This window comes from Oratosquilla oratoria, chromosome 27 (assembly GCF_046742065.1).
Source record: "Oratosquilla oratoria isolate Oo_2021 chromosome 27, ASM4674206v1, whole genome shotgun sequence".
In the NCBI taxonomy this organism is placed as follows: domain Eukaryota; kingdom Metazoa; phylum Arthropoda; class Malacostraca; order Stomatopoda; family Squillidae; genus Oratosquilla; species Oratosquilla oratoria.
In genome coordinates this window covers 12176031-12189199 of record NC_134803.1, presented here as the reverse complement: position 1 = coordinate 12189199, position 13169 = coordinate 12176031, and the positions used below count along the sequence as shown (strand labels likewise).

The 13169-nt window shown below is 41.4% G+C and overlaps 1 protein-coding gene across 6 annotated transcripts in view; it reads right to left on the bottom strand.

Moving 5' to 3' along the window:
* Positions 1-2516: 2516 nt before the first annotated feature.
* The window catches only part of Naxd (NAD(P)HX dehydratase), a 54606-nt gene continuing 43953 nt past the window's right edge, over positions 2517-13169 (bottom strand). For 5 of the 6 annotated variants that reach the window (XM_076210234.1, XM_076210233.1, XM_076210237.1 and 2 more), the window contains one exon: positions 2517-4715. In XM_076210234.1, the coding sequence (XP_076066349.1) occupies positions 3773-4715 (943 nt within the window). In that variant the 3' untranslated portion in view covers positions 2517-3772. Of the gene's footprint in view, positions 4716-12939; positions 13048-13169 lie in introns of those variants that run through there. The other variant, XM_076210235.1, reaches the window with a different exon arrangement.

Below are 13169 nucleotides of genomic sequence, written 5' to 3'. Positions count from 1 at the left end.
CTCGGGAAAGTTACAATGTCGCTCTCGCAAATCCAATAGCGGGAGCGATCCCCGAAAAAAAAAAAACCGCTCCCGCAGCAAGATTCAACATTTTTCATGTATTATCCATCATTTGGCAATCCCTGAATCCCATCATCATTGATAAAAGGATCAGAGCAAACACAACTTAGCCCATGATCAATCATTGCCTTATCAATCGATATCATAAGCGCAACGCATCAATCAACTTTAATTTGTTGATATACGTACGTACGTGTACGCGGTATAGCTGCTAGAGTTCAATGGCTTACCTAGCCTAGCTTCGTATCAGCTGCATGCGCGGGTATACCAGTACATGTTGACTAGACTCTACACAACAATCGTGCTACATAATGTCGCTAGTTGCGAATTGCATGGTACCTGTATGCAGGGAAGTTCATTGGTTGCATGCAGCTAGCTGCCCAACCAATGCGCTGACTACATGTACAATGCACCATACCCAATACCACATCACTGCATGCATACGTGCACTGTACATTTGGAAACTCACTCGAGACCTAGGAGGGAAACTGGGAAACCCCATTTATAACCTCGTTTGCGTATTTATGAGAAAACAAAATAGAATCAAATGTTTGGTTAGTAATTGAAAGTAAATAAATTTAAGTATAAATATGAAAATTTGATAATTATATATTTAGTTCATAAATATGGATCTCTGGAGGGAGAATAAAAAATATAAAAATAAAAAATTATTTGTTAGCTAGCTTAGGTTTACTGTAGCTAGGTCTACGTTCGTACGTCACGTCCATGCCAAACTTTCGATGATCGTACATCATGGAGCGATTTCTAGTGAAGCGAGTGAAGATGAGTGAAGATGGTTTGCCCTCAGATTCAGTCTTTTCAGAATTGAGGGAGAGTGTTTTGATGGCAGGAACTGCTTCTGGACCAGCAAAGCCTAATTCAAACCAGTAAAGCATGAATCTACTATACGTTCATGGAACCTAGATTGGCTTGAAGTGGATTGGGGCAGTGATGGTACTCTGACGGTGTATTGCAAGGCTTGTCGTGCATTTCCACCCCCAACCACTGCCAGTTGAACCAGAGGCGCTGTGTCTGCCGATCAGTTTCACCCATCCCCCTCCCCCCAAAATTAAAGGCTGATTTGTAAAAGGAAAAAAAAAAAAAAAAAAAAAAAAGTTATTTTTGATGCACATGAGTATTTATTTGGGGATTATTTGGCATCAGATGTACATGAGTAATGAGTTAGCCTTCCAAGAGTTTGAAGGAAATCAAACCTGCAAAAACATGGCTTTGGAAGTATCAAAAATGGCTCTGGTAATTAAAAAAATGGCTCTAGTGAAATTTAGAAAAAAATGAAAAATGCCTCTGGAAAAAATAAAATTATTTTTTTTCCCTGGTTTGGACACATGGGAAGAATGCATGAAGAAAGATTAGTACAGGAGGTGTGGAAGGCAGAGGTGGGGGGGAATGAACATGAAGGGGCGACCAAGGATGATATGGGTGGAGTAAAAGGGGCATTGGGAAAGAGGGGAATGTCTATTGAGGGAGGACAGAAGAAAACAGAAGATAGGATTGAGTGGAGAAAGGTTGTGTATGGATGATGTTGTGATGCATGGAAGGATATGGGTGGGTGAGGGAGTATGTGTGAATGATATTTTGACACAGCCCAAAAGGATTTTTCCCCATCATCTCTTTCTGCATGAGAGGAAGGAGAGGGGGGGTTGCCAATAAAATTAAGCAGCCTTGCTGTGGATGTGCTGTCTTGCTACATTGCTTCTGACCCAGGGCAGTGGGTGAGATGCAGGAATGACCTGTCATCAAAGAGGAAGTGATGGCAAATGGGAGCAGAGTATGTGGGGATGAAATGGATGGTAGTGGATTTATGCCTTTGACTTTGGCTACTTCCCTTGTAAGGGAGAAAAAGCCATTGGTGTATGTATGTACTATTGTTATTGTATAGCCATTTCAGTACAAGTCAAATTCTTGCATGCAGCATTGGCTACCATATGTATGATGCAACACATTACTTGCATTATAAAATATAAAGTCATTGCTGTATTATTTGTTCTCTTTTGCTCTGAGTAATGATAAACACAGAAAATGTGATCAAACCAGTTCACAGAATCTGGGGTAACTCATGTACAACTACAAAAAAAAGTATAATCAAGACACTGATGCCAGCATCCTTATGTACCTACTTATGCCTCATAACGCCTACATAGGCATCTCTTTACCGAAATGGTTAGCATTTCAAATAATAAAATATTAGTGACCTGTGTGAAACTGGTAGCTGTGGCCAGTTTCCTACAAGAGAAGATTTAAGCAGTGGATTGATTGGATTAACTTGGCAAATAAGGCAGTTTGGAGGAGCTGGGTGAAATTATTCCTCCCAAAAGTTATTGTGCACATGATAATAGTGGTTGAAGAGATCTATGAGAGTACTACAGCAATCAACAAATTCTAACAATACAAAGATTTTTTAAAAGTCAGCTCTCAAGGAAAAAGGAAAACACACATAGAAATAAGCTTTTATTATCAAACAGAAGTCTCAACAATGTTCATCATCTTCAGTCATTACACAATAGCAGTAAATTTCCTTTCATATTCATGTACTAATCCAGTCACACTCCTTACAACCAGGAATAATGAAAATCAATAATATAAGCTAAAGTTGTATGAAAGTACAAACTGTGGACTTAGTTGAATAACAGTACACTGTAAATGTCAATTGACTGCAGAGAAAGGTAAAGCATTACAAGAAAATTTTATTACACAAACTAAGAATTTAAGAAAGTGTAACAGTATTTATGAAAAGTAAATATTGGGAAACATATTTTGATTCTGAGAAGTGACAGTGAATTACAGAACACATCACTGGGAATAGATCAGGGTTTATATGCAAAATGAATTCTGTTAGTGCCATCTGAAAATGACTCATGGAATCCTAAGATTTCAAGGCAGTGTAATGCTATTTGCAAGCACAAAAATGTGTATTCAATTTTTTTTTATTGCAACTGTTTCAAACTTAACTGCATAGTTTTTCCTCCACTCATGCACTGCTTTTTGTGACTTACAAATTTGTTCCAAGTGCTGCCAGCTGATTTTATTCAGATGAAGTAAACTCCTTTATAACAGAGTTAAACCTATCTTCCTTTCACTGCTCTTCACAACTTAGATATATGTTCTGGTTGTCCCCAGGTGATTTTATTCAAGTTGGGGACCTCCCACCCTGCTAAGCAAGTGTTTTGCATAAGTTTAACTATAGATGTCATTAACAAATTAAAGAAATCACATGATCCTTAATGGATAATAAAACTTTCAAACTAGCACAGCCAATTTTCCAAAAGAGCTTGCCTTTCATACTAAGTTGCACCATTTTAAAAATTTCATTAACTACTCTAACTGAATCACTAACCTGAGAGTGAGAAATGAAATACAAATAACAAACAACTTTTTTTTTCTTTTTCTTTTCATTAAAGGATGGGATATAAAAACACTTTCTATACATGATAAGTATATGAAAACTCAGATTTTAATCTCAAGAATAGAGGGGAAACAGGATTCTTTAAAGTTTCCATAAATTAAATTTCCTTAATAAATATGTTCCACAAAAAATTCATATTTACCAATTCATTCTGAATTAGACTTGTGTCTAAACTGTGGCAGTATGAAGGTATAAATAATCACATCGGGAGACAAGGGCAACTGGCATGACAGAACTAAAACAACGAAAAAGTAACTGAAAATAACTTTGAGGAGGAAGAACAAAGTATTACTTCTTTTTGGCAACAAAAAGTGCAAGGAAGGCTTGAGTGACAAAGTTGAGGATGTCTGTGGTGAGAGTGCCTCTACCTTTCTGTTGGAAGGCAAGGTTGGCAGCCCGGCGTGTAATGGCACATGCACCCCAGGCTGCCACCACAGAGGGTGGAACCTTTGGTGGGGCAGGGTTAGATGCAGTAGTACCAAAAGACCAGTATGACAGAAGTGCCGCAGCACCAGATAATACATCACCTTGTCCACCACATCGTCTGGGTGAACCTGGCACTTCACATGTTACCATGGTATCATTGTGACAGATAACATCAACATTTCCTTTGCAAACAATGGTAACACCTAGGCGCTTTGCAACAGCTTGCACATGTTGTGGCTCCACATTGTCAGCCAGCATATCAGCTTTCATGATGGCACGGTACAAGCGTGCAAATTCAACCTTGTTTGGTGTAAGGATTGCATTTGAGTAGCCCTGGAGTGTGTCGTAGTTTTCATTAAGGTAGAATAGTGCATCAGCATCAAACACAAGTAGAAGATGTCGGTCCTTTGCAGCTTCAATGATGTGGCCAAGGGTGGCAAATGTCTGTGGGCGACGACCTAGCCCAGGGCCAAGAACAAGGGCATGTAAACGAGGTAACCATTCCTCCAGTTCTGTCATAGGGTCAGGAGCATCAAGGAATGGATGTACAATTAATTCAGGTGAATATGATTTAATGGGTAGCCCAGCATCTCGCATGCAGAAGATGTGTGTCAAATCAGCTCCCATCCGAAGGGCTGTCATGGCAGCATAATAAGGTGCACCTGTATATTCAAGGGACCCACCCACAATACCAATTCGCCCTGCCTGTCCTTTGTGTGCCTTTGCTGTTAGGGGTGGCACAATGGCACTTACCAACCCCATGATAGGAGGCATGTTGGTTGTCATCATGCTGGGTGGCACCACCCTGCCAAAGCAGAAAAAGAAAAGAATATATAATATATATTTTTATGCACATACATTTGTACCAAAATACTTGCCCAGCTAAGTCAACACCCACCCTTCACCAATCCCACACCCATTTGTTGTTCCCTTTTATCTTAGCTCCTCATGAAGGATATAGAAAAAATATATACAGTATTATATATATATATACATACATATGTATATATATATATATATATATATATATGTATGTATTATATATATATATACATATTAGGGTGTGTCTCAAAAATCAATTCCGGATTTTTTTCTCACCCCCTGATTTCGTGCAGTTTGTGGAGTAAAGTTCACATGCTAATTTTCCCCGAATTCGGAGCAAGGGAAGGGCTCGCCCAGGGCATGTATCTTTTAGTATGATGAGCACCTCTTCGCTTGTGAAGGCCCTGAAGTACGAAGCGTCGACGTCCACATCTGCAGCTCTTGATCTCTCCTCAAAGTCCTCATCTTCCACTGCGTTCGCTGTTGGTAGTGATGATACCTCGGAGGATGAGTCATACCTGGGCGCTGTTGGTGGGGCTGCCAAGCTGAGTGAGGAATCTCCTCTACCTGGTCCATCCGGTCTTAAAACCGCATTGCCAGCGAAACGACTGAAGAATCTGCTGTCTCCCCGTCTCTCCTCTGCCTTGGATCGGACGAACATATCCTCTCGGAACACATCGTACATCATGGCTGAAACGGTTCGGAGTATGGATGAAAACATACAGGAGTACAACATCAACCCAAGCTCCATTCACCGGGAATGGGCTCACCAATGATCCAGCACTGCAAGCAGTTTAAAGGCGTCCTTTACGACTGATTTGTCACTTGCCGTGTACTGGGACGGCAAGTTGATGGACAGCTTGGATGGCCAGAAGATGATCGAGCGTCTCCCGATCCTCGTCATGGGAAAAGGGATGGTTCAGCTTCTTGGAGCTCCTCAAAAGCCCCACGGAACAGGTCCAACCCAATCAGATGCAGTTGAGACCTACTTGAAGGACTGGGGCCTGGAAACCAAGGTACAGGGGCTCTGCTTTGACACCACCGCCTCCAACACTGGCATCAGAGATGGTGCATGCAAACTCCTGGAAGTGAGACTGGGCCGACACCTTCTCCAGTTCGCCTGCCGCCACCACATCCACGAAGTTGTCCTGGGAGGGGTCTGCAATGCTCTTCTTGGTCCGTCGTCTGGCCCCGACAGCCTTCTGTTCAAAAGCTTCAGAGCAACATGGCCATACATCATCCAAGACGACTTCAAACCAGCTTCATCTGATCCGGATGTAGAAGCGGTCGTTGCCCCGGTACGTGAGAACCTCATCGCTTTCTACGTCCATCACTCTACCAGCACTCAACCCTGTGAAGACTATAAGGAACTCATCGAACTGGCCCTGATCTTCCTCGGACACGACATTGCACAGAAACGTGATGTGCTGTTCCGCCAACTCGGAGCAATGAACCGTGCACGCTGGATGGCCACCCTGCTGTACGCTATCAAGATCTGGCTCATCAGGGACCAAGTTCCTCTGAGACCGAAAGACCAGCGAGCGGTCAGAGACATTGCTGTCTTTGGCGTCGTCCTCTACATCAAGCGCTGGATTGTCGCTCCCAATGCCTCCGCCACTCTGAGGAATGATCTGGACATGATGAAGGACCTCCTGGCTTTCAAGAACAAGACGCCTGTGGGTCAAGCCATCAAAAAATTGAATGGACATCTCTGGTACCTCGGTGACGAACTTCTGGCCCTCGCTTTCTTCGATCAAAAAGTCTCAGCAGACACCAAACGAGCCATGGTCCGTCGTCTTGAACCTCAACCTGGTCCTCGTCAAGTCCGCCCTCACCTACCAACTGAGGCCTTCGACGGCGGTTTGGAGCAGTTCGTGACCTGGAGGACACTACAGTTCTTTGACCGACTCCAGATCGGGAAAGAATTCCTGACCATAGACCCCACTGAATGGCCAAACTGTGAGGATTACAAAGCCAGGTTGGAGGTCGTCAAGGAGCAGGCTGTGGTCAATGACTTTGCCGAGCGCGCAGTTGCGCTGGTCCAGTCATTCAACCAGAAGCTGACAAAGAAGGAGGACGGACTCCAGGACCTGCTTCGAGTGGTTCAAGACCACCGTCTGAAATACCCGGACCCAAAGAAGAAGACTCTTGAAGGAGTAAATGAAGAGTGGCTGGGCGAGTGGTTATTATTGGCGTAGAGGTTTCGTTTTTTTTTCTGTTCCTTTATAACTCCAAATAAAACGATTTCAGAGGGTGAGAAAAAAAAATTCAGCGACTTTGATTTTTCCTCCCTATACTTGAGACACACCCTTATATATATATATATATATATATATATATATATATATATATATATATATATATATATATATATGTATATACATATATATATATATATATATATATATACATATATATATTATATATATATATATATATATGGGTTAGGGGAGACTTATCCCAACAAATGTGAAATTTCCATACATATTTTGAAGCCCCCTAGATCCATGCCATATGCAAAGAAATACCACTAGAAGGTACCCAAATAAATTACAATGCTCAGACAACCTAAAAACAAACCCTATTCAATACCCTATTCTAACATTCTGTAGTGAATTTAAACATGCGATGTACACAATACAACAAATATGTTATAAAAAGTGTCCTACCTTTCGAAAAAAAATTGAATTTGAGAATTAACTGAAGTGGAAGCCACAAATGTTGGAGGTTAGGTGTACAAGTAAAACTTTAAACAAAGCAGCACTTTCATATATATATATATTTTTTTGTGACCTTTCAAAACCAACAAATTCAGGTGTTCATTCTTTATACAAATGATCTTATATAAAAATATAGTAAAATGAGAAATCAGCATACTGTCTTAATACATTGAGTCCAGAGCCCACATGGAGTAACAGATAATGTTCCTGCTTTAGAACGTGGAAGGTCCAGGTTTGATCCCTAGCAAGTGCAAAGTACTTTCAGTGTTTTCCAACCCCTCTCCACAGCAGGAGACATCAGAGGTCTCATCAGTATTGCATATATATGCTAGCACCTAATCAGTGTGGTTGAGTTGATTACGCTGATTTCAGGCTTCATTGTCAACCACAGGCATTCAAACATACCAAAATATCATATGCACCTCTCACCATAAATACTACCTTATGAAGCCGGATTAAGCCGCCATGGTTAGGTACAGAAGTTGTAATGTCCCATGGGGGATATGCCAGTCCTGCAATGGACCACTAAGACTGATATACACATCAAGTCCTTTCCTAAAGTTAAGGCATAAGTGTTCTACTTATATACAATAGTCTACCTACCACACCACACAATAAATCCTTAAAGAAGCATTATAATACAAATTATAAAACAAGTACTCCTTGACAGAACACCAAACTCCATAATATTCTAAATTCTCCCTGAAATCAACCCCACAGAGATTTTACTTCTCAGACTGATAGGAGTGTATCAGGACCTACGATCCATTTTCTAGTATGTCTACTTGCCTTTTTTTTTTTTTTTTCTTTTTTTATAGGATCAATTTTAGTTTCATGAGGACAAGGAAAGGTAGAATGCAACTAATTTAATTTACATATCAAAAAGAAATACAATCTTTAAATTTACAAACAAGAATCATGGGGGGTAAGTACAGAGGTGTGGGTGGGAGTCTGCTGTAATTCCCGTGTCTTTTGCCTTTTAAACCAGAACCCCATGACGTCAGTGCCAAGAATAGGTGCCGATGTGTGCCTACATAGCCTATTCTATTACTATTTGCCCAACTCCACACAATCTACCCGCTTCTTTATTTTTGTGTGAAGAAGGCTTACAAATTATCAACAGCTAGTTATCTAACACAATAGTAAAAACAGCTATCAAAAGTGATGACTCTACTTCTCTGTGTCATTGTTATAGTGACCTCCAATCCTGGCACCAGGAGGTCCTAGTTGTGTATTCCTTCACTATCTGCACAGCAAAACTTCTGTAACTGGCCATTTATGAGGTCTGTTAAAAATATAGGGACTGATGTCATAAAGCAAAATGTACTTTATTTAGAAGTTACAGATCTGGGTCCCCTTCAAAGTACTCTCCTCCCCAATGCATACACTTATCCCAATGGTGTTTCCACTTGTTGAAACAGTCCTGGTACGCTTCTTTTGTAATGTCCTTCAGCTCCTTTGTCGCATTTGCCTTAATCTTGGAGATGGTTAAAAAAATAATTGTTACACTGATAAGACCGAAATTAGAATATACTGTATCAATGTGGGCACCTAGCACAAAAAAGAACATAAGAAAATTAGAAAGAATCCAAAGAGGAGCGACAAAAATGGCACCCACACTGTCAAATCTGACATATGAACAAAGATTAGAGAAATTACAGTTGTCAACACTAGAACAGAGAAGGGAAAGAGGCAATTTGTTGACCATTTTCAGAATTATGAAAGGGATGGAAGTTGTTGATAGAGACGACTTATTAAAGTGGGACAGAAGAGAAACGAGGACATGAAAAAACTAAAGAACGACAGTTACAGAAGAGACCTGGAAAAAAAAACAAAAAAACAGTGAATGCCAAAACTATACACAATTTTAAGAACAAACTGGATGTGAAGAGATATGAAAACGGGTCACTATGAGCATAGCTCTCATCCTGTAAAATACAACTGGGTAAATAACTGTGTACACAATGAAGGCTTTTGGGGTTAGGCTAGATCTTATAATTGCTGACCAGAGGTCCTTTTTCCATCCTACCTATTTTGCTATGCCTTCAAATGTAGAAAAGAATAATTCTGGATCCCTTTTGGTAAATTTGGGGATAAGATGACTTGCCTTTATGATACTGTCCACTACACTTCCTTCACTACTCACCTCTATTGACTGTTGTGCAGGCTGTCCTGCTCCAACCCTATTTGTTTCCCTTTGAGTCTCTGTCCCTCGTCTAGGATAAAACTCACTGCATGATTCAGCTCTAGGTTCCCTACTTATTCTAATTCCACTCATATTATCTACTATGTCATAATATCTACCTCTTTCCCATGGAAGTCTTTCATCTTCAACTCTAACTTCCTCCATGTTATATCTCTCTTATCCTTGGCATTCCTTCATCTATTCTATTTTCTCTACTATCATCCTCCCTCATTACACTCTTTAATCCACCAAGGCATTTACTCACTTCTCTCAATCTACATTCTACCTCCACCTTCACTCCACCCTTTCCTGCCACATTTGCACCCAAGTATCTAAAACTATCCACTTCCTCCAGTCGCTCTCCCTTAATGCTCACTTCCAGTCTACTGCCACTTTCACCCCTTGTACATTTCATCACCTTACTTTTACCCACATTTATCTTTAGCTTTCTTCTATCACATACTCTCCCAAACTCTGCCACCAACTTCCTCAATCCCTCCTTTGATCCTGCCACAAGCGCAGTGTCATCCGCAAACAACAGCTGGCTCACCTCCCACTTTTCTCCATTTACTTTAACCATCTCCAATCCCTGACCCACTACCCTTGCATTTACCTCTCACACCACCCCATCCATGTATAAGTTGAACAGCCAGGGCGACATAACGCATCCTTGATGAAGTCCCACCTTTACCTCGAACCACTCACTCTCTCCATTTCTAATCCTGACACATGCTCTACTACTCTCATAAAAACTCTTGACAGCTCCCAGAAGCTTTCCTCCTATCCCGTATATCTGCAGTACCTCTCACAGTGCCTTTCTGTCTACCCTATCGTAAGCCTTTTCCAGATCCATAAAAGCCAAAAAAACATCCTTCCCCTTTCCTATAGCTTTCTCACATATTTGTCTTACCACAAAGATCTGATCTACACAACCTCTACCTGTCCTAAATCCACACTGTTCCTCACCAATTACACCTTCTGTTCCTCACCTAATCCTCTCAATCAAGATCCTCCCATAACCCTTCCCAACTACACTTAACAAACTAATCCCTCTGAAACTACTACATTCACACTTGTCCCCTTTTCCCTTGTAAAGAGGAACTATACAGGCACTCCTCCAGTCCTCCGGCACTCTACCCTCTCTCCAGCAAACATTAAATAACCTCACCACCCAGTCCACCATCACTGTACCTCCCTTTTTCAGACATTCTGCATGGCATCCATCCAGACCAGGTGCCTTACCTGCTTTCATCATCTTAACAACTGCCTCATCCCTCCTTATTTCTCCTCCATTCTCCTCACTCATTACTCTCATTTTCTTCGCATTTCCCACTGCAGCTATCTTTCCCTCCCTATCCTCCTTCACATTTAGCAACTCTCTAAAATATTCTGCCCATCTTCCCCTTACTGCCTTCTCTTCCATTATCATCTCTCCATCTGCACCTTTTACCTTTTCTTCTCTACTTGATTCGCCTCCTCTTCCTCTCTTAATTTCTTTCCCAAACATCTTTTTATTACTTTTAAATTTTCTGTCATACTCTTACCCCGTTTCACATCTGCTCTCCTCTTTGCCTTCTTTACTTTTTGCTTTACTTCTCTTTTCTTTTCTTTGTACCTCTCATATAACTCCCTCGTCCTATTTTGTAACCAATCTGTGAAAGATCGCTTCTTCTCTTCTACAACCTTCTTTGTATCCTCATCCCACCATTCACTACCTTTCCTTCTATTTCCTCCTGTCCTTCTTGTTCCACACACCATCCTTGCACATTTTATGACTCCCTCCTTGAACCATCCCCATTCCTCCTCCACACCTACCTCTACTCTATCCTTCACTCCCTCCCACTCCTCCTTCAGCTTCTTTTTGTACTCCTCCTTTTCCTTTTCATTCAAAGAGTTCACTCTAAGAACCTCCCTACCTTTTGTCCCTTTCCTCTTTCTCCATCTATCCTCCACTCTCAACTTACCTTCCACCAAAAAATGATCTGATATTCCCCCACCCTCTCCCCTTAGCACATGTACATCCTTAACTCTTCCTATCATAATCCTATTTACCACTACATAATCCATTAATGCTCTATCTACCACCCTTCCCTCCACCACCATCTCCCATGTGTACTTATGCTTGACTTTCTTCCGAAACACTGTATTTGCTATCATCAACTCTCTTTCTAGACACATTTCCACCATCAACTCTCCACTATGATTCTTTCCTGGAACTCCACATTTCCCAACCACTCCATCGATTGGACTATTTCATACCCTAGCATTAAGGTCTCTCAGTGTAATGAGGAATAGACATTTGGGAATGGATGCTAAGAGGAGACTATATGAAGGAGTGATTGTGCCAACAACACTGTATGGGGCAGAAACATGGAACATAAGAGAGGAAGAGAGAAGGAGTTTGAATGTGTTTGAGATGAGGTGTCTGAGAAGTATGATGGGGGTTACTAGGCTAGATGGAGTGAGAAATGAGGAGGTGAGGAGGAGAACAGGGGTGGAAAGGTAGTTGGGAGATAGGTTTGATGAAAGAATATTAGGATGGTTTGGACACATGGAAAGAATGAGTGAAGAAAGACTAGTAAAAGAGGTATGGAAGGCAGATGTGGAGGGAGTGAACATGAGGGGACGTCCTAGGATGAGGTGGATGGATGGGGTGAAGGGGGCTTTGGGGAAGAGGGGAATGTCTGTTGAGGAAGGATGGGAGAGAACAGAAGACAGGGGTGAATGGAGAATGGTTGCATATGGATGATGTGATTGCATTGAGGTGGAATGGGCGGGGGGATAGGGGGTGAGGTAGTATGTGTGAGCAAATTTTGACGCAGCCCGAAGGGATTTCTTCCCGTCTTCTCCTTTTATGCAATGGGGGGACAGAGAGGGGGGTCGCTGATTTAATGAAGCGGCCTTGCTGTGGATGTGCTGTGTCTAGCGACACTGCTTCTGACCCAGGGCAGTGGACAAGGTGAAGGGATGACCCGTCATCCAGGAGGTGCTAAGATAAGAGGGAGGGTGGAGGGGTGTGGAGTGTATTCAGGGAAGGAATGGGTGGAAATGATTTTATGCCTTTTCCTTTTTGGCTACCTCCCTTGTAAGGGGGAAAAGCCTTGGTATATGTATCATCCTCCCTACTATAATATCTGCCCCTTCCCTGTAGGAATTCCTTGAAGTTGTGCAATTCTGCTCTCTGTCTTTGGTTGATTTCACTGTCTCATTCCACTTTCAAATCTATTTTTCTCCATGTAATATGTCTCACCTATCCTAAGATCATTTCTGTTATCCTCCATGTCATAATAACTGTTCCTTACCTGTGGGAATTCCTCAAAACCACAAAATTGTGCTCTCTGTCTTCGATTGATTTCATTGTCTAATCTACTCTCACAGATACTGCCTCTTATCATAATACCTGTCACTCCTATCATATCTTGCATCATATCTCTCATTCCTATCATGATCATCTTTTATATTATAATATCTATCATTCCTATTGCTTCCTACATCATAATATCTCTCTTTTATTGTCCCTTATATCATAATA